This window comes from Poecile atricapillus, chromosome Z (genome assembly GCF_030490865.1).
Source record: "Poecile atricapillus isolate bPoeAtr1 chromosome Z, bPoeAtr1.hap1, whole genome shotgun sequence".
NCBI lineage: Eukaryota > Metazoa > Chordata > Aves > Passeriformes > Paridae > Poecile > Poecile atricapillus.
In genome coordinates, this window is record NC_081289.1 from 13094171 (window position 1) to 13113134 (window position 18964).

The 18964-nt window shown below is 40.5% G+C and overlaps 1 protein-coding gene across 7 annotated transcripts in view; it reads right to left on the minus strand.

Moving 5' to 3' along the window:
- Positions 1-18964, minus strand: part of LOC131572655 (SRSF protein kinase 2) — a 129720-nt gene that overhangs the window by 5039 nt on the left and 105717 nt on the right. For 2 of the 7 annotated variants that reach the window (XM_058825908.1, XM_058825912.1), the window contains 5 exons: positions 17806-18294; positions 13883-13983; positions 13682-13789; positions 4241-4310; positions 2917-3009 (listed from right to left, as the gene is read on the minus strand). In XM_058825908.1, coding sequence (XP_058681891.1) covers positions 2917-3009; positions 4241-4310; positions 13682-13789; positions 13883-13983; positions 17806-18294 — 861 coding nt within the window. Of the gene's footprint in view, positions 1-2916; positions 3010-3440; positions 3534-3993; positions 4091-4224; positions 4311-13681; positions 13790-13882; positions 13984-17805; positions 18295-18964 lie in introns of those variants that run through there. The other 5 variants (XM_058825913.1, XM_058825910.1, XR_009276034.1 and 2 more) reach the window with 5 other exon arrangements.

The following is an 18964-nucleotide window of genomic DNA, read 5'->3' on the forward strand; positions in this document are numbered from 1 at the left end:
GGAAAAATGCTATTTAAAGCTTTGTCTGCTGACAGTAATACAAAAACCCCCAGATCTAGTCTATAAAATTCATCAAAGACAAATTTAAGATGTGTCACCAGGCAAGAGGAGGATGGATTACTGAACAGTAAGACATGGATGAAATGAGGATTGGTGAAGCAGCAATGGGATATAATCTGCTGCTACACATCTATGACATGATCCTGAGAGCAGGTGGAAGAAAGAAGCAAGCCCTCCCTCCCTTCCAGGAGGGTAAATGAGCAGCATCACAATGAGTAATTCTCATTGCTCAGCTTCCAAAGGGCAAAGCCAGCACCTGGCTAGCATCTTGCATTGGCTTAGATCACAAGGAAACAGGACTAGCAAATACCAGAAGAAAAACAGCAGGAACCATGGTCTAGGAAAAACAAAAGGGTTTTACATTTTAATGCCAAAACATATTAATTTTTACAGTCAAAATAGTTTCCATGAAGACACTGAAGAAGAGGACTCCCTGGAGTTATTACTGGGCTCAATCAAGATGAGACCCTATAAAAATATGTAAGCATCTGTGTTATAGTATAAGAAATAACTTACAAATGCTTTTCCTCTTTTAAATGCATCCTCCTATTTGAATGTGTAAAACTGTTTCAGGCAATTACTGAGGAAGGACTTGATCCTGTAAACTCTTTAACATCTTTCTTTTTGTTCCTGGGATTTTAGTAGCACAACTCAAATGTTTAAAGCACCTCTCTGAGGTCAAACTTGCTTATGGACAGGAGTAAAACTCAAATTGTGATTTCTTGATTTTCACCCAAGACTGATGTTTTCAAAACAGGAGCTCAACAGCAAGATTTCTAAGCCTGCCCTGAGACCACAGTGAGAAATTCTCCCAAGAGCCTCAGGCCAGTACCACAAGGCTTCTCATCTCCAGCGCTCAAGCCACAAGCAGACGAGTACAAAATATTTGGCTTGCTGGCCAACTCTGGGGCCTATCCCTCATACCCCGCCAGCCCACCGCACACAAATCCTGCTGGGGACACCAGAGGCTGGCAGGACACCAGAGGCTGGCAGCACTGGGGTGCCCAGGGAAAAGGAAAAGGGTGCCTGATGCAAAGAAAAGATGCTCAAGTAAGCAGGACACTTGCCATCTCCAGTTTTCTTCCACAAAATATTTCAGTTTCCCCAACTTGCAAAAGTAGAATAACTAGTATGATCTGAAAATGCCATTTGGTTTGTTAATCCTCTGTCTTGTATTTGAGATTCTCTGGTTTAAGCAAAAACAAGTGGGATCCAGTCTACTTAATCTTCCACAGCAAACTTGAACTTGTATGTTGTGTGGTTGGTGAACCAAGCCTTTAATCCTATCTTAAATCCCACCCTGAGGATTTAAAAGGCACCCTCAGTGCCTGTGAGGAATGTCACTGACAGTCAGGCCCTAGAGGACAACAGTGACACTGAAGTTGAAGATGCTCATGAAAGCACCAGAGACTCCACATCACAGGAATTTTACAAACTGCCCTCTCCTGTGCACTGCCAACACTGCAGTTGCTGAGTAACTGCTAGGTCATTTTACAGTTCTATGACATCACCAGAAAATGCCAACTTGTCTGCTGTAAGGTACAAAGTAGGAATGTAAGATGCACTCCAGCAGCTGCAATCCTGCCACAGGTTATCTTGTGCCCAGCCCTCTTACTGCTTTATAAATTTCCAGACCTGTGGGCCTCGAGTTTGTACATTTCAGTTACCAGGAGGCTGTTTAAAGCCTGCTGATACAGCCCCTCTCTCTGCCTGCTGTGGCAGCCAGCTCCTGAACCTCACTGCCTGCTGGGCAAGGAAGCATTTGTTTTAAAGCCATCCTCTGCAAATTTCACTGGCTTTCCCCCAGCTCTTATATGGTGAGTGCTGGCAAACAGCAGCTCTGTCTTCAGCTTATCCACTGACTTCCTGATTACATAAACCTTACTCCACACTCAAAAGCCCCAAGCATTTCAGCCTCCCCCAAAGGGCAGCTGCTCCCTCCTTGATCATCACTGCTGCCCTTCTCTGCACTGCAATGCCATTAACAGCCCCCTCAAGGACACAGAGGGATCCCTGCTGTCTCAGGAATATCCAGCAGAGAACAGGCAGCCCCGTGCACAGGAGGGAGAATCCCTGATTGTGTCCAGCCTCACAACCCCGAGCTCCCAGAGCCACTGGCTCAGCCCCCAGACAGCGACACCGCAGCTGCTGGGCCGGCCCAGCCCATGGGCAGGGCAACCCCCAGCTCTGGTCAGCAGGGACGTGCCCTCCCCAGCTGTGGCTGACAGCCCTGGCTGTTCCCCCAGCATGTAACAGGACAGACCCTGCCCCTCCACACAGCACTGTGCTGTCTCATACACCGAGGGAATGGAACACTTGAGGCATCACCACATTCCCCCACGAGTCAAAAGCCTGCCTTACAGAGCAGCCTGGGCCAAGTTCCATAGCTTGGCACACCCCCATCTGCTCTGCCTGCTCCTGGGCTGTGACAGCAGCCACACTCAGCTCAGTGTCCACTGCCCAGGTACTCCCCTCCCACCTCCGTTTCTCCCTACCAGCAGCACCTGCTGGACTGCTAGCTAGGATCCAAAGCTGCTGACAGATGATTTTTCATCACATTACAAACTGTGCATCACTTGAGTCCTCACACTTACACGAACGTTAGACAACAGATTCACACGGACACGTGTTAACATCCACACTTCGCTGAGTATATCCCCAAATGAATTTTAAATGAAATATTGAAATGAACACCGCAAATTGTGGCTTGTCCCAGAAGGCCAAGTTTACACCAAAGTTCTTCTTTAGTAAGAGCTCTCCATTTAAATGGATATATTTCTTCAGTACCCGTAAATCAACATATTCTCCTTTTGGATAGTATTATGCTTTAAATTAGTGTTGCATAAATACCGTTACCTTTTTTGGTGAAAAACTCCTTGGAATATTTCCCCAACATAGCGTATTTTCGAGGGATTTTTCCCAGCAGTTCAATGATCAATGCTATGTGGTCTGCATTGGAGAACATTGCCAGCAAAACAGAAACATACAACAGTTTAATCAGTACATTGCATGCACACACTAACACTGGCCCGGTACAGACAGAAATAGATTGATCCTGGTAAAAAACACACGTGTGCACTGCTTGCTCAGTGGCTGCTTTGGAAAGGTACTTTCAGCAAAACTTCCTTCTCAAAATAATGTTTGAGTGTCAGCTGCCACAAACAACATTAAAAATGTCATTAAAAATGTACCAATAGTTATTTTTTGGAACATTTGGGTGAAAAAAAAATTGTCAGAGATTCCTGGGAATTTTGCTTTTCAAAATGAAAATTTTTGTGTGTGATCTCAGGAAATGCTCCTCGCTGGGACATGATACAACCAGCAACAGCAATTCCACTTCTGTCTGCATCACGGCACCTTTCAAAAAGAAGAGGTACTACCTCTGCGATTGAAGAATTCCCGAGAATATTTTCCAGATAGAGCAAAGTGCCTTGGGATATTGCCTAGCAGCTCTATGATGTGTGCTATGTGGTCTATGAGGGAGAGAAAAAAAGGATACGGGAGTGGAAGGGGCAGGGAAAGGATGGGATAAAAAAGAAGAGGAAAGAAACTGGAATTAGTAAAAAATCAGAAATAGTTTCAAATCAACAATGTTTGCAGCAAATCCATGCAGAGGTTTCCAGGATCAGCAGAGCTCTGGCATCATTAGTAGCATTTAGGAACAATGAATGATGCCTACAATACCACTGCAAAGAGCATTTACAAGCAAACAAGCATGAAAATGGACAGGTATACAGATGGAAGCAGGAGTTAACTCTGATTTTAAAAAAATAATTAGTAATTGCCTAATTCAAATAAAAATACACAATGTAAACATTATTCCAGTGTCACTCTTTTAAAGAGAATAACAGAATAAAGTTCCAATTTGTCATTTCTTTTCTAAACTAAAATGTTGTTATTTTCAATCAGGTTTTCACACATATGCAATCTTACAAGAAGGGCAGTTTAATTCCTTCAGGCAGTTGTTAAGTAGATGAATATCTGCAGAAGAGAGTTTTTGCCTACCCACTGCTAGTGGTGGAACTTAAAACTAAAAAGAAAAAAAATCACATTTATATTCTGAAAACAATGTGTATGAACAGTTCTACTCAAATACAAAACTTAAACCCCACTGTAAGCTCACTGGAAATTGTGCATGAAAATATGAAGAAACTCTTACAATACCTCAGAAGAGTCATACCTTCATCCCTGGAATAGTCTTCACCAGAGTGTGGTTCAAACAAGTAATCTCCAGTCGCTAGCTCAAACGCCTACAACACAACAGACACAGTCATGGGCATTTCAGAAGGAACGCTTTTGTAAGATGTCAGCAAAACATCACAACCATCTCAGAAGCAAGAAGGAATTCACATTCAGAGCTCGAGGCCTGTGACTGGAACCAAGACTGAGGAGAGGCCACTTACCTGGGGACATCATTCCTGCAGTGCAGCAGCAGCACGAACCCTGCAGAGAGCCCCGTGTCCAGCCCTGTGCCCAGCCCTGGGGCTGGAGGCACCAGCAGCGTGCCCATCCCCAGGCACTGCTGCCCATCCAGGGGGATGAAGGAAGGAATCCCACAGGGCTGGAGTGCAGCCTCTCCCTGCAGCCCCCAGCCAGAGCACTCAGAGCAGCTCCAGGCTGCCCAGGAGTCCGGCTGTGCTGCACTGAGCCAGCGTTAAACACGGCGCTACAGACTCCTGAGAACTCTGGTGATAGTGTCAAGCATTTCTAAACATTTCAGGTATTTCTAAATAGGAGCTACACTCGTATCTGAAGGGTATTTACCTGTCAGACTGAATGTTGGAGGCTGAACCAAGAGAGTCCAAATCACAAATAAAATCCATTTATGAGTATAATTAATCACTTGAATTAGCTTCTTCGACAGCTCTAAATCTGAAAGTTTTTTTACTTCAATGATGGGAGTAAATGGTGAGATAGATACTGATGGGGAATCCAGAACAGACACTGGGACATCAGATGCCCTCAGGGCAGGCAGTGCTTCCATGGGATGCTAACCCTGTGTTTGGTGAGGATGAAGCTGACTTTATGGGTGTGATAAATACGAAAAGCTGCAAAGCTCTGAAGCAACTATGAGAGCCCCTACTTGCATCCAGACATGGATTCATCTGGTCTAATTTGTTAAATTATTCTCTTTCAGCTCTGGCTCACCAATTGCCCAAGCAGCCACAGGAATCTAATTCTTTCCAGGTGGTTTAAACATCAAACTATTTTCCACGTCCAAGACATGGGAAAACATCTGATCCAGAAAAGCATTCCAAAAATGAGGCAGAGCTTCCTGGCACAATTCTAGAATGGGATTTCACTCCATTAGAACATTTACTACAGAATACTTGTCACCTGAAAATAGACACTTTTCTGTTCCAGTTTATAATCTGGAGCTGTTAAATCACCTGTAAATTTAGCCTATTTATGAGCACTTGGCTTCTTCAAGCTGTGAACTGCAGTGTCATCCAAGTGGGCTACAGCCAACATAACTCATTGCAATCACACATAGCAGCCAGGAAAACAAGAACACCCCTTGTTGACATTTTTGCTGATCCTATGAACAGCCCTTTAACTTCTAAAGTTACTATCACTAATAAGCAGTCATTCACTACTTTTCTTATTCTACTTAGCTCAAGGCTTACAGCTTTCATTTTACAGCTGAAAAAAATCTGAATGACTTCATAAAATAGCAGGTTTCTCAACTGAAATAAATGTTAAGAGCAGAGCCAGAAGTGATCACTGGGAGAGATCTCCAAACACAACACAGAGAAAATTGTTATCCTCCTGAGACAAGACAGAGAAGACCCCTGTCCTCTCTGTATCTCATGGCAATATATTTTTTCATAGGAAGAGCTGGAACCAGCTTTCCCAGGAGAGCACACACAAATGGAGCTGATTCCTGAGGACATTGAGAAACTCACTGCTATTACACACAGATCCCTGGAGAAGAACAAAAATGTACCTGAATTTAGCCACAAAGGTAGACTACACAAGAATATAGTTTCTGTCCCAAAAATGAAGTATTACTATCTCAATATGTCTGCATGGGACTAAAAATATTAAACTGAAGAACTGTGAGCACTGTTTATAGAGAAGCACAAGAGACAAGCATGCTGCTGTGATACTCTGAATTTGAGATCAGTTTGTGTATCACAAGAGCTGAAAGCTCTCACAGATTTGGGAGTATATCACCCTGACGCTGAACAAAAACTAAAGCTTTTGAAAATGATGATGATGCTTCTCATCTCCTTTTTGTACAGTTCTGACTCCATGCCCAGGATGGGCTGGGGCCACAGCACATCACACATTTGATTTTCTGACTCTCCCTAAGACAGTCAGAGACTAAGAACAAAGAACACTTCTGACTCAGATGAGTATAGGAACATCCCAGAGGCAGGTGTTCAGTATTTGTAATGATGGTTCCTAGCACCCATGGAAGAAAATGTCTCACAGGTTCATCTGTGGCAACCTGGTAGTATGTTCCCAGCTATTTTCAGGACGACTGGCTACACAGTACAAGATAAATGAAATTAATTTGTCCTCGTATAAAAAAAACCAAAACCCAGACCTAGGTTTTTATAATAAAGAAGTGTTAGAGATACATTAATAAGCACATAAATAGCTATAAGAAGGACAATCACATCTCTGGATTGCATCAGTCAGAGTTCTGCTCTTTAAACTTCTGTCCAAAGGTGGTGCACTGGAAAGGCTGTGCCATTACCGAGTGGGTGCTGCTGGAGGAGCAGATCTCTGCTGCTGCATACTGAGAGCCACAGCTCTGGCTGTGGAACCACTGCTGCTCTGGACTTCTGGGCATTCTCAGTACTTACCCACACTTTACACCCACGTGTAGGCACACACAACCCCCCAAGCTCCAAGGGAGTTGACTGACATCCTGTGATGACAAGAGGAGATCGAGACCCTAAGGGCAGCGCAGTGACCACGCGTCTGGTCTGTCCAGCTTTCACCAGTCTGGAGCCACCAGTGTGAGAGAGACCCTGTCAGAGTGGAGAAAGGTCAGCGAGGACCTGGCCTCAGGTGCTCTGGGGGCTGAGCAGAGGATGCAGATGGGGAGGCTGGCGGGGCTGGGTTTGCTCAGGTGGGACAAGGAGAGAAGGGATTTAATTGCTGCACTCCACTGCCTGAAGGCAATAGTGGAGAAGAAAATGATACACTCTTCCCAATGAAAGGACAACACAGAGCAGACACAGGGCAGCAAGATGGGAAATTCCAGTCAAACATGAGGGAAAAAAGTTATTTGGTGAGACTGCCTGAGTACTGTTACAGGCTGCGGAAATGCCATTCATACATCCTGAGGTATGTACCCCTCAACTGGACAAGGCTCAGAGTGACCTCATCTAACTCTGACAACAACCCCTGTTCAAGAAGGAGGCATATACCAGAGATCACTTTAAACCTAAATTTGTCCATAATTTCTATGATGCTACAAATCCACACTAACCATATTTACTTACTTTCCCTTTGAAAGTAATAATTTCTAAAAACTAGTTTCTTGACAGAAATTCCAACTTTAAAATACCATGATTTTTTTACTTACTGTTGACATTTAGCTCAAGAGAAGCCAGCATTTCATTTATTATATGGAGATAAAAAATTAGATACAGCACACTCAACATATGGCACAGAAGCCCAAGGCAACAATCCATCCTTACTGACTGTTCTGGCGATTTCTACTTACCACTTTCCTAAGGTTCTCATAGAAAACCAGTCTAGACTGCTTTTCTCCATCTGCAGATGGTGAACCTTTCATATAAATGGTTACACTGCTGTTTTACAGGCTCTGAAGAAGCTCTATTTCTTTCCTGCCACAGGATCGTATGCGAACCTACCACAGTACAGAACTGGTGGCATCACTATATAATGGACCCATATCTAACCACACAATTGGAAATAGCTACATTTTCACTGTGTGACAGCTGTGTACTCAATCTGGTGATTGAAAAATGGATGCATGCCTAGGGAAAGCTGTCTGGGAGAGGACTGGAAGAACAATTCACTTGGACTGCATCAGCCTCCCTGAATTGAAGCCCCAGCTGAAAAAGAACAACAAGCTATAGGCCAGAATTACTATTTTGACAGATGAGATGCAGCTCTTGGCCAGAGCTTCTCTGCCTCAGCTGAAATGAAGATATGTGAATGAGAAGACTGTAACTGCTTTAAAAATAGACCTGGTTTTAAGAACCCCATTCCACAGGTCAGTGGGAGCATGGAAAGATCAGAAAGCTTTTTGAGATGCACACACCAGCTGACAGTTTGTTCTCCCATGGACATCTCCCTCTGCAGAGCCAGGCAATGGGAAGAGTATAAAAGGCATTTTGCATGGTTAGTGCTTGGTAAGAAAGGCCCAATATACAAAACAGAGACTTGAATAGGATGCTTGGAAAGGAAACAGGGTTCTTTTATTTGCTGTACTCCGATCTTGGAATCATGCACATACTGAGTGGTTGCTTTGGAAGTCAGCTCCTCTGGGAAATCATTTTCTTTAGAGTGTTTCAGGTTGTCCACCCACCACCTTCAAAAAGGGTGTACAGCGAGTAATAACAGCATTCTGTACTGTATCTGCCTACTGAAAAATATGTGCATAGCAACTTCAGCTTTTCCTCCCCTCAAAACCACATTTTTGATTTTCCATTTTTCCTCAAAATACTGCTTCTGTGCAGACTGAGGCTTCTCATCACACCTTTGGTATGTGCCACTCACACATACTAACATGATGATACTCATGATCCCATGGAGACATGATCATTTTTTCCCTGCTTACAACAGTTGAAGGGCAGTTAAGGATAGTTATCTCTCACTCCACTTTGAATGATGTTAGAGAGTATCATTCAAAGAAGTAAATTGGGGGCACAAGCCTGCAACTTGCCTACAACATGTAGGTTTAATTTTAACATCATAACTTACGATATTCTGTTCATTCTTCATTCTGTTCCTCTGAGTTCTCTCACATGAACAGAAATACCCATGAATAATCCCCACTGCTGTAAACTTGCTTGCCTTGTAGTAGCATGTCCCTTGTTTTGAAAGCTCTTTGCCTGTTCTCTTTCCTCCACACCTTTTTCCTAGTCTGTGTTCTCTTTGGGTAGATAAAATACCAAGTACAATTTTCACCTTCTCTGACTTCCTGCTGATCTACAGCTGTCATCTGTTTGCTAGGTCTTATTACAAAGACGAGATATTGCAGGAATCACAACTCTCCACAAAAGACACCTCAGGAAAGTGTTAAAAACTTAAAAAGACTTGTTCATGTCCCAGCCTGTGACACAGTCGCTTCCTCCCTGCAGCTCAAACCAAAGGTAATGAACAAAAGTCAGACGATGAGATTCATCACTTTAGGTGCTTTTCCTGTCTCCAATCCAAGGAGACTGGAACAAGGAAAAGCAGTGGAATCATGGTTCTTGCAGTCATTTCCAGAAGCAATACAAAGGGATGCTGTCTGCCAGTACTAATTCCCTTATCTTGCCAGGATTTCTTGGCAGCAGCAGTGGAGTGCTGTGTTCCATGTTTTCTGGGATTTAGGAAATGCTAAATCACCCAGTGTCTGTTCTGTTCTAAAGAAAGCAACCCGCTCAATACTGTTAATGTGGAAATTCAAACCAATACAACTAAATCATCAAGAGTGTTTTCAATCCTGTCAAAGGTACTGCTGGCTCACAATCTATTCTCTTTTTAGGGTGAAAATGAGAGATGCACCTCCCTGTTGGCAGAATTAAATTAGGGCTTAGTACAGGAAGGGAACATCTTCTAGAATTTAGTAATTGTGGAGAGATTCTCAGTGTCTAGCTTTCCATGAGAGCACCTGAGTATTCCACTTAAACAGGCTACACTGTAAAAACAAAAATGGCACTGTACAATTTCCCTAACCAAACTTATGCATGTCCAGCAAATGACAGCAATAATCATTCCAACTAAGATCACCAAAGTCTAGAGAAAAAGATGTAAGTTACACTTTGTGGAATTCTTTGCCAAGCCCTGAACAAGCATGAAACTCCACCATGGTCTGGAAAAGCCCACTGACATCTAACCTCTTTCACAGCACTTCATGCATGCACTAAGCTTTCAAAAATATGCATCATTCTCTTTTCTTCCCTTCCTTTATTTGTTTTTTGTTAGAGAACTCTGCAACTCAGATCCCCTGAGCAGAGGACTAGTACTGGTCTGAGGATATTCACATTCATCCTTTAAACATGATTCAAAGAAGTTTGGGGCACAAGAACTGGGCCACACCAAACTATCTAAAATTAGAAGATGCAGCTCACAGGCTGCTAGCTTGCAATGCTACTTATTTACTGACATAACACCAAAGAAACAGCACTGCAAGGTTAGCAGCACTGAATTACTTTGCCCTCTTTTGCTGTTTGGGTAGAGCCCTTACATGGCTCTGATTACATACTCCCAGCACCAGTAATCCTGATCAGAAACTGGTTAGTCCTATACTAAAGTCAGTGCAAATAAAACTGGACTACTCCTTCCTGGAAGCTGAATCAAAACCATCAAGTTCCTGGCTAGACAAAGCCATCCCAAACTAAGGTAAGGAATGCTCTCCACTCAGACACAACGTACCATGTCCCAGAAAATTCATAAGGGGATATTCTGAAAGTTGCTGTGCACACAGGAACACAGATGCTTGGCATGCTCAGGGCCTGTTTAAAAACCTCATCTTCTTCCTTATTATTAAAGACTGTCTAAAATGGACAGGCAAATGGTATGATGGAAAAAGACATTCTGCTGCTGCTGAGAGAAAACACAACTTTCTGTCTTGTCCTTAACACACTTTAGATCATAAATACAAGCCTATACAAGAACCAGTAGCTGGGCTGCTCATGGTCAGTGCTACCCTCAGTGAGCCAGAGTAATTCATTAGCAAGCAAAAGGTAGTGAAAACCCTAGGCTCAAAGGGAGATCTACAAAGCACAAGACCAAGTCATACCAAGCATTCTGAGTCATCCTCCATATAATCCAGGACAAATAAAGATTGGCATATTTTATATACACATAAATCTCTGACACAGAAGCCCTGTAGACACTAAGTTCCAAGAAATGCCTTTTCTGTTGCAGTTTTTTAAATGGAGATGTGAGGTAGAATATCAGAACAGTGGGTACAAAATACATGGAAAAAAATCTTCTATTTTGCAAGCTAAGCAGTGTTCATGTGTGCTTGGTGCTGTCACACAAAGTAAAGTATGGATGGATGGAAAGTTGCCAAGGAAAGAGTAATGGAAGTACTGCTGGACCACTCATTTTGCACAGTACTGGCTTCTAAAAATGTCCTTAATGACTCAGGACCTGTACAAGCTAAGTTGCCTCTGCTCTCCTTTGGGAGTCCTGGACATCAAGGCTAACAGTGAGCTGTATTTTGGCTGAAAATAAACACCACCTGCTCCAGTGGACAATCCCTTTGAAAACACAATAAACATGGAACAGAGTGAATTAAATATGAAACAAGAGCAAGATAATCTAGAAGGGCACTTTCTGAACCAAATCTAGGTACAACAAGGAAACCAAATTTGAGAAAGCAAGTTGGGCTGTTGAGGCATTACAACACTTTGGCACTTCACAGCTCTTGACTTCCTTAGGGATTTGAGAGGTTCACATCATAATTTCCAAAGACAGCCTAAGTAAGTTATTTGTGAGTTTGCAGTTCCACCTCAAGAATGCCTTCCTGGCCATTAACCTCTGTTACAAGTCCTCTACAGAAAGAAATATCAAGGTCTTCAAGGCAATCGTACCTCAGAGTCTTGAAGATATGTTTTCCATCTTGTACAGGATCAGCATCCCCAGTGCCCTGACCAATTTGATCAGGCAGACAGCAATGCAAACAGATTATGGGGGTTTTCAAATGGTTAATTTTTTTTCTATGAGCCTGAATGGCTGCTCTCTATTTTTTACATAACTATACCATGATGACAACTGAATTCAACAACTGTATGTCAGTGCTGTAATATTATAAAATTTCTACCACAGTTCTTAAGGGCAGAAACCTAAAGACTGTGACAGAAGACAGAATTACAGCACCTCTGCCTCAAATGCTTTACTATCTGCAAGGCTTATGTAACAAAAAAGCAGAAAAACATTTTCCTTATTAAAATACTGAAATTTTATACATAATTGTGACTCTGAGTTAAGATACCTCCAGTGGCACTGATGCTTTAGGCTTTTTTCTTTCTCTGAGTTTGAAGAAAGCAGTAACACATAACATGGATGAGAAGTTGTAATAGGCTGGGCGACCCCAAGTATTGCAAGAATATTATATTCCTTAGGTGTGATACTGCTATTTAGTACCCCACTATCTTATAACACAGTTCTAGATATACTTCAGCTTGCTTTATGTGCCTTTAGCTACAAGATTAAAAGACTATATGAGACTATAAAATTAGCAGCAATAGGTACAACTTAAGGATGAATGCAGGATGTCTAATAAAAGGTTATCAAGTTCAGCTGAGGTTTACAAAATAGTAGGAAACAGAATAAAGTCTCTATAATGATTCTGTAGTTAGTTAAGAGAAGAATAATTAAAAGAATTAAAGAACAAACTGGAATATTTTACATGCTTTGTTTTCCATATAATAGAAAAATTCTCCATTTTGTCCCAAAGAGTAAATTTGGAAATGGATGGGTTTTCTGTGTACTAAAGGAACAGGTAGTATTAAGCCCCAGAGAAAAATATACTTTAATTTCACTTATGGGTTAGTTACTTCGAACACATGGCCTGCTGAACTTACAATATCTGTAGGATTTTATGTTCCTTTCAATCCTCCTCCTCCTCCTCCTCTCCCTCCGAGCTGTGTAATTCTTCTTATCACCCACGCCTGCAAACTGTGTCTAGTATTTGAGTCTTCTCCTCCTCCTCACACACTTATTCTTATCAGACATGTATTTGTAAAGTATAAAGATTTGATTAAGTTTTTGCTTTTAAAATAGGCAAAGGTATTTCTAAATTTGTTTTTTGGAAATACATACTATCTTAATGAGAAGATGCATGCAGCTTCATCCTCAAAGAGATATTAGTGTTTCAGAAAGCTGCATGATTGAGTCTTCACTTTTTCTGTTCTCTAAAGACTCTTAAAAAGTGCAGTTTCAGTTCTGTGTTAAAACTAATTCTAGAGAATATTACCGCATATTTCACACCAATAAAATGAATTCCTTCTCCTGAAAGTTTAGAACCAAGCTTAATCTGATCTGTGTTTGCACTGCATTTGGCACCATTTTAAAGTATTTCATTGCTTTGCTACTTTACACAAGAAAAAGGAATGCAATCGCAGGTAACAGTAGCACAGATTCTAATAGTGGAATGAAAAAAGCAGTTGTACTTTTTCAGTTACATTTTGTCATTCAAAATACACACATATTTTCTCTCTGAACTTTCATATTTCTGAGCACAAGTTTAAAATGCATCACATGAAAATTAGATGTGATCTCCCAAATATTTCCACTTGATTAAGGCTAGAGAAATTGAAAGAAAGGGAAGAAATCATCAGCAGCTATGTAATGTAACAACATTTACGATAATGTATTTGTGTCAAAATGTCAAAACCATCCCCATCAGGTTTCCTCACTAAATAAACAACTGTTTTTAGGAGCTTTACTCTTAAAATGCACATTTCATTGTTCTTACCATACATGCTGTACTCCAGATATCAGCAGGTGTACTGTAACCTGCTCCTATTAAAACCTCTATGGATCTGTACTGTCTTGTCTGGATGTCTTCTGTGAAGTGTTTATGCTAAAATAGAAAGAACCACATTAATGGAAATAAAGGACTATAAAAAGACCTGTTCTAAATAGTGAACAGCTGAAATGATGTAGTTACACTTACCACCCAGCAGGCATTCCCCAGGTCAGCAATTTTAACTCTAATTTTATCTGCATTTCTTGGGTCCAGTGGATTCACCAATAAGTCAGCAGCACGAGTTTTTGCTAATGCAAGGAAAATGCAAGGAAAATGCAGAATAGTTAGTATGTTAAGCCTACTATTCATTATCTCTAAGCAGTTTTGCCTTGACACTTCGTTCAGAATTGTCATACACTGAAGATATCAAAATAATTTGCTGAATGTTACAAGAAATTAATGCAACATAAATAGGATTTCTTAGCCCGATTTCTAAATATCCTTATACATGTCAAGTGTAAATTTTTTGCGTTCTTTAGCTGCCAAATGACTATTACTACAATATCCAGAGGAACTTCTAAGCAAAATCAATGTATATGTTTCCCAGAACAGATTCAGACAGAAAATGTTAAAACTCAGACTCCAAGAACTCATCCACTACACACATGAAAGATATGTTCTTGGAACAGTTTGGTTAAGAAAATAAATCCTGCACTTCCATGCCTGGCTACAGTAAATAAAATCTGGCCGGATTTTCCCCTTTTTTTTTGTTGTTTGGTTTTTTTTATTTTGTTTCTTTTGGTTTTTTTGGGGGTGGAGGGGTTGTAAACCTATCCCAAGGGGTAAAACACTCACCAAAACCTGGCCACTTTGAGAGCCTAGGGGGCTGTCATCCTTCTCACAATAATTCAGCATTTAAAGTTCTCTGAAGGTCCTACTTGCATCAATTATGATCCAGACTAAGAAGGAAGAACTTTAATCTGCTTAATTCTGCAATCTTTAGAGGCTCTTGGGACACAGGAACCTTAACAAAGACCAGCAGAGGTTCTGCTTTTCTCTGCTTTGACATTCCACCTGCTAGTTCCTAAACTGCCCTGGAAAGAAAGCAGATGACTTGAAGGCACAAGAGAGAACCAGGTATCACAAATCACAGGGAAGCACAGGACTGGTCTCTCTTTCCTTGTCCCAGAGCTACAAGGTGTAACTTGGAAATTGAAGGTAACATAAGAAAGAGGCACAAGATCCAAAAAGCACTTTTGACTGCAATGATCTGATAAACTGGTGGAATACTTGGAAGAGGAAAATACACCAGACATGGGACAAGGACAGAAAATACTGGATGTCTAATGGTGAATCAGGAGTGACTGAAATCAGATGGAGATTTTCAACCGCTGGCACAGGAAGCCTGAATGGGTCATAAGAGCACCAAGTATTAGCCAACCAGAAAAGAAAGCGGCAGGGTGCACCAGAGGAGAGAAGGAATGAAGTAAACAGCAAAAGGCAGAGGGGGCAGCGACCTCAACAAAAAGCCCTCTAAAATAGCTGGAATGGAGTCCAAGATTCACTTTTATAAAAAGCACCAGCATAAGGATAGAAGTAAGACACTCTTAATATTAGAGTCCTCCTTTAAAAATATGCTGCACAGTACAGTGTAATTTTTTTAAGGACCTCAGTTCAGCAGTCTTTGAAAAAAAAAGAAAAATAAAAAGACAATGCTAGATAAATCCTTCCCACATGTCTTGCCGAAGGACTGCAGTAAATAAAGTGGAATGAAGTGTGGGGAAAGCCTCATGACTAAGACATCTGAATATGGCATTAGGCAACAGCTTTCTTCAACCTTTTCCTAAGAGACCTGAGCAGGTAATAGGGAATTACCTACACTTCTTTGTTTTCCTAAAAGCTTATGATGCTTAAATCCTGTCTCTTCTGAAAGATGAATTCTTGTATTCTGTCTTTGACAAACACAGATCATTCACAATTGAAAGTGAAGTCAGAACAAGTGTATTTTCTAGAAAGTACTCACAAAAAAGCACCCAAATAAGCTTAACCTGTTCACAAAATTATTGAACACTTCTGTGTCCTAGTTCTATAAAAACTAAGAAATATAACCTTAATTCTCACAGTCTCAGCATGACAATGTACTCGGCAAACATTCAAACACTGGAAAGAGGAGGAGGAGAGTCGTGAGGAAATTACAGATCCATCTTCAGGGCATTTGGTCATGCAGTGAAAACTTGAAAAAAATAAAAACTGCTCATCCACTGAACACAAACTGTACACCGAATAAGGCAAGTATCCCAAAAAATAAGACAATACCATGACACTTAACAATACATAGCAATGCCTAGAGAAAGAGGAATAAATAAAAGTCTACTTCAGTACAAGAAAAGGACTATAAAGATATGGTGAAAAATTATGTAGCTCCATTTAAAAATACTAAATAGCCTCTAAATCCTGCTTCTTTCTAAATACCTTCTCTGTTTTATTACTGTTATACTCAATGTTATTGTTGATGCCATTAATATCTGTAACATTCAGCTTTTCCTCTTTTTTCAAAAAAAGTAAACTACCACTGAATTTAATGTCTGTCTTCCTTCTTTGCAAGAAATGTGTGTGAACTGATGGGATAACATCAAGAAGGAATAAATAAGTTTGTTTCTCCAGCTATGGACGTAAGCTGTTTGCATGAGGACAAAAGTGGCTTTAATCTCTGAAGACATGAGGTTTTTACACAGCACCCCAGGAAAACAGCAGTGGAGTTCTTCTGCCTATATACAGCTGGCAGAACAAAAGAAGAAACTACCAGGCATGTAGGAACCTCCTCTATATTGTTTCAGAGACTTCAGAGTGTAAGGAGATGGACTAGAAGGTTTATTTGCCTGGATCTTCCAGAAATGCAGTTCTACTGAGCTGTATTTTATTTCATATTTTTTACCTTACCTGTCAGACCCTGTAATAAACTGTGTGAATTGCTCTTCTAAAGTCTTAAACCAAGAATTACACTCAGACTGCATATTTCAATGCAGCTCTATTTAAATTTAGTAACCTCATCTGTGACAGATCATCACTGATGGCAAGCTTGGTGATGTTCTCCCTAAGCTCCCATTTTCTTCTATCCACTTACAGATTTAGTCTCTTAGTATTTTCTTTATTGAAGTTGAAACCCATGTATTTATCATTTAACCACCGGCACTATAAGTAAGATCTATGTGTAATATCCTGAAGCTATTTAATTCAATGGCAAAAATCCATTCTTTCTTTTTGCATTTTTTCTCTTTGCAACAACACCAAGATTTCATCTTCCATGTCTTCAAATGGATTTACAGACAAACAGGCTTTCCAGGCAAAAGTTCTGGATTGATGGCCAGAATTTAAATGTTCAAAACCATGCTGAATATAGAAATGCCATCATGAGTTGAGGGTTGGCAATATGCCCTGTTGAGTATTAATAAAAGGTTAAGACAGCAACTGTTTGATACAGAAAGAACAATTAATGAATGAAAACACAGCATATTACAGAATTTTTAATATTTGAAGAATATATGAGAAAAGATGTGACAAGAAGTAACAGATAGAAGCTACAGCCAGAAAAGTTCAAACTTGCTACAATTTTTCTAAAACAATTTAAAGTGCCAAGCAGTGGAACACTCTTCAATCACACTAGATTATAATTTCATTTGTCCATTTAAGAAAAGGTAATTTTCTCTTTGAAAAATACATTTCAAGCTAACAATAAAGGTTACTGGGCTTAAAAGATGGTGTATTACTGACTTGTTATCAAAGGACGTCAGGTTACACCATCTCATGCTCATCTTCTACCTTTAAACTACAGGAATGATGCTTATTTGCAACTACAGATTTCCTTTTCTCTTTCACATGTAAACGAACTTGTCAATGCAAATATTTATTCTATGATAATTTATTTATCTAATAGCCCTTAAAAGCAAGTTCTAGAGTGGAAAATAATCCACAAACCACAGTTCTGCCAGAAAAATAATCTCATTTATTTAAACAATCTTTTCTTAACCTAACCACTGCCTCTGTACTGTATTCCATTTACCTGCCCCTCTTTTATTTAATACAATACACACCCATGCTACCAGATAAAAGTCATTAAGAAGAACACTTACTTTTTGGCAAATCCCCAGTGCTGGAAGCTGAAACCGTTCTGCTCCTGTCATGAGATGGGCTGCTCTCCTCTCTTTCAGTTACAGTTGATCCTTCAGAAACTGCAGAACCACAAGCTACAGACTCTAGAGCCCCAGAGAACACTGACGCTGAAAATTCAGAGAACTGGGACTCTGAAATTTTATGACGTCCATTTGGCAATTCACCATTAAACTGTTCATAGGAGCTGCTGTAAGAGTAATCACTTTTTGCATTTGGATCATCAAGATTATACTCCTCTGGATTTGGACATTCTTCCTCTTCCTCATCTTCATCTTCAATCTGCTGTTCCAATAGGAAAGGGCCGTTCACAATATGGCCATTTGTTTTGGGGGATTCTATCCACTTAGGGTCTGTAGAGTCAGTGTTGACAAGTTCCTGCTCAACATCATCATCTTTTTCAGTGTTTTCCTTCTCTGTGTCTTCTTTTTCATCCTGATCTTCTGCTTCACCTGAAAAATTTCAGCAAGCAACACATTACATCATACATCAATAAACCAGACTAAAATTAGGCATTCATCATTTTTAACTCTTCAGTAACTACCTGACTTCTGACACTACCTAACAAGGAAATACTGAATATCACTGAAATATGCAAACCTTAAAATCTAAACTAAAGGCAAAAGAAAGGACTAGTAAGGCTGTTGGAAAAACAAACAATGGGAAGTGGTTCAGGAGGGAACAACCCAGAAGAGAATAATGTTATGAAGGGAAGATGAACGAGGCCTTGAAAGCAAGCTTTTAAAAATCTGTAATTCCATCTGTGTCAACAGGGAGTCATCATAGAAGAAGGAAAATTCTCCGTAAGAGTAGAACAAAAACAAACCAAACTGAACTACAGTCTCAGCAGTTACATCTTTATCAGGACTGAAGAGCCGACAAGAAAATCAGGGAAGCCAGAATGGAGCTGAACCATAATGATTATGGTCCAAGACACTAGGGCTGAACAGGAATTTTAACAAGACATATCAAAAATTTTAGTGAAGTTGTTGCAATCATTGTTACCTGATAGATCATTAAAACAAATACCGTAAGAAGAAAAGGGGAAAACAATGATGACTCCAACTACTACAATAATACAGAAAAATGTATCTTATTGTTCTTCTGCTTCACCAGGATACT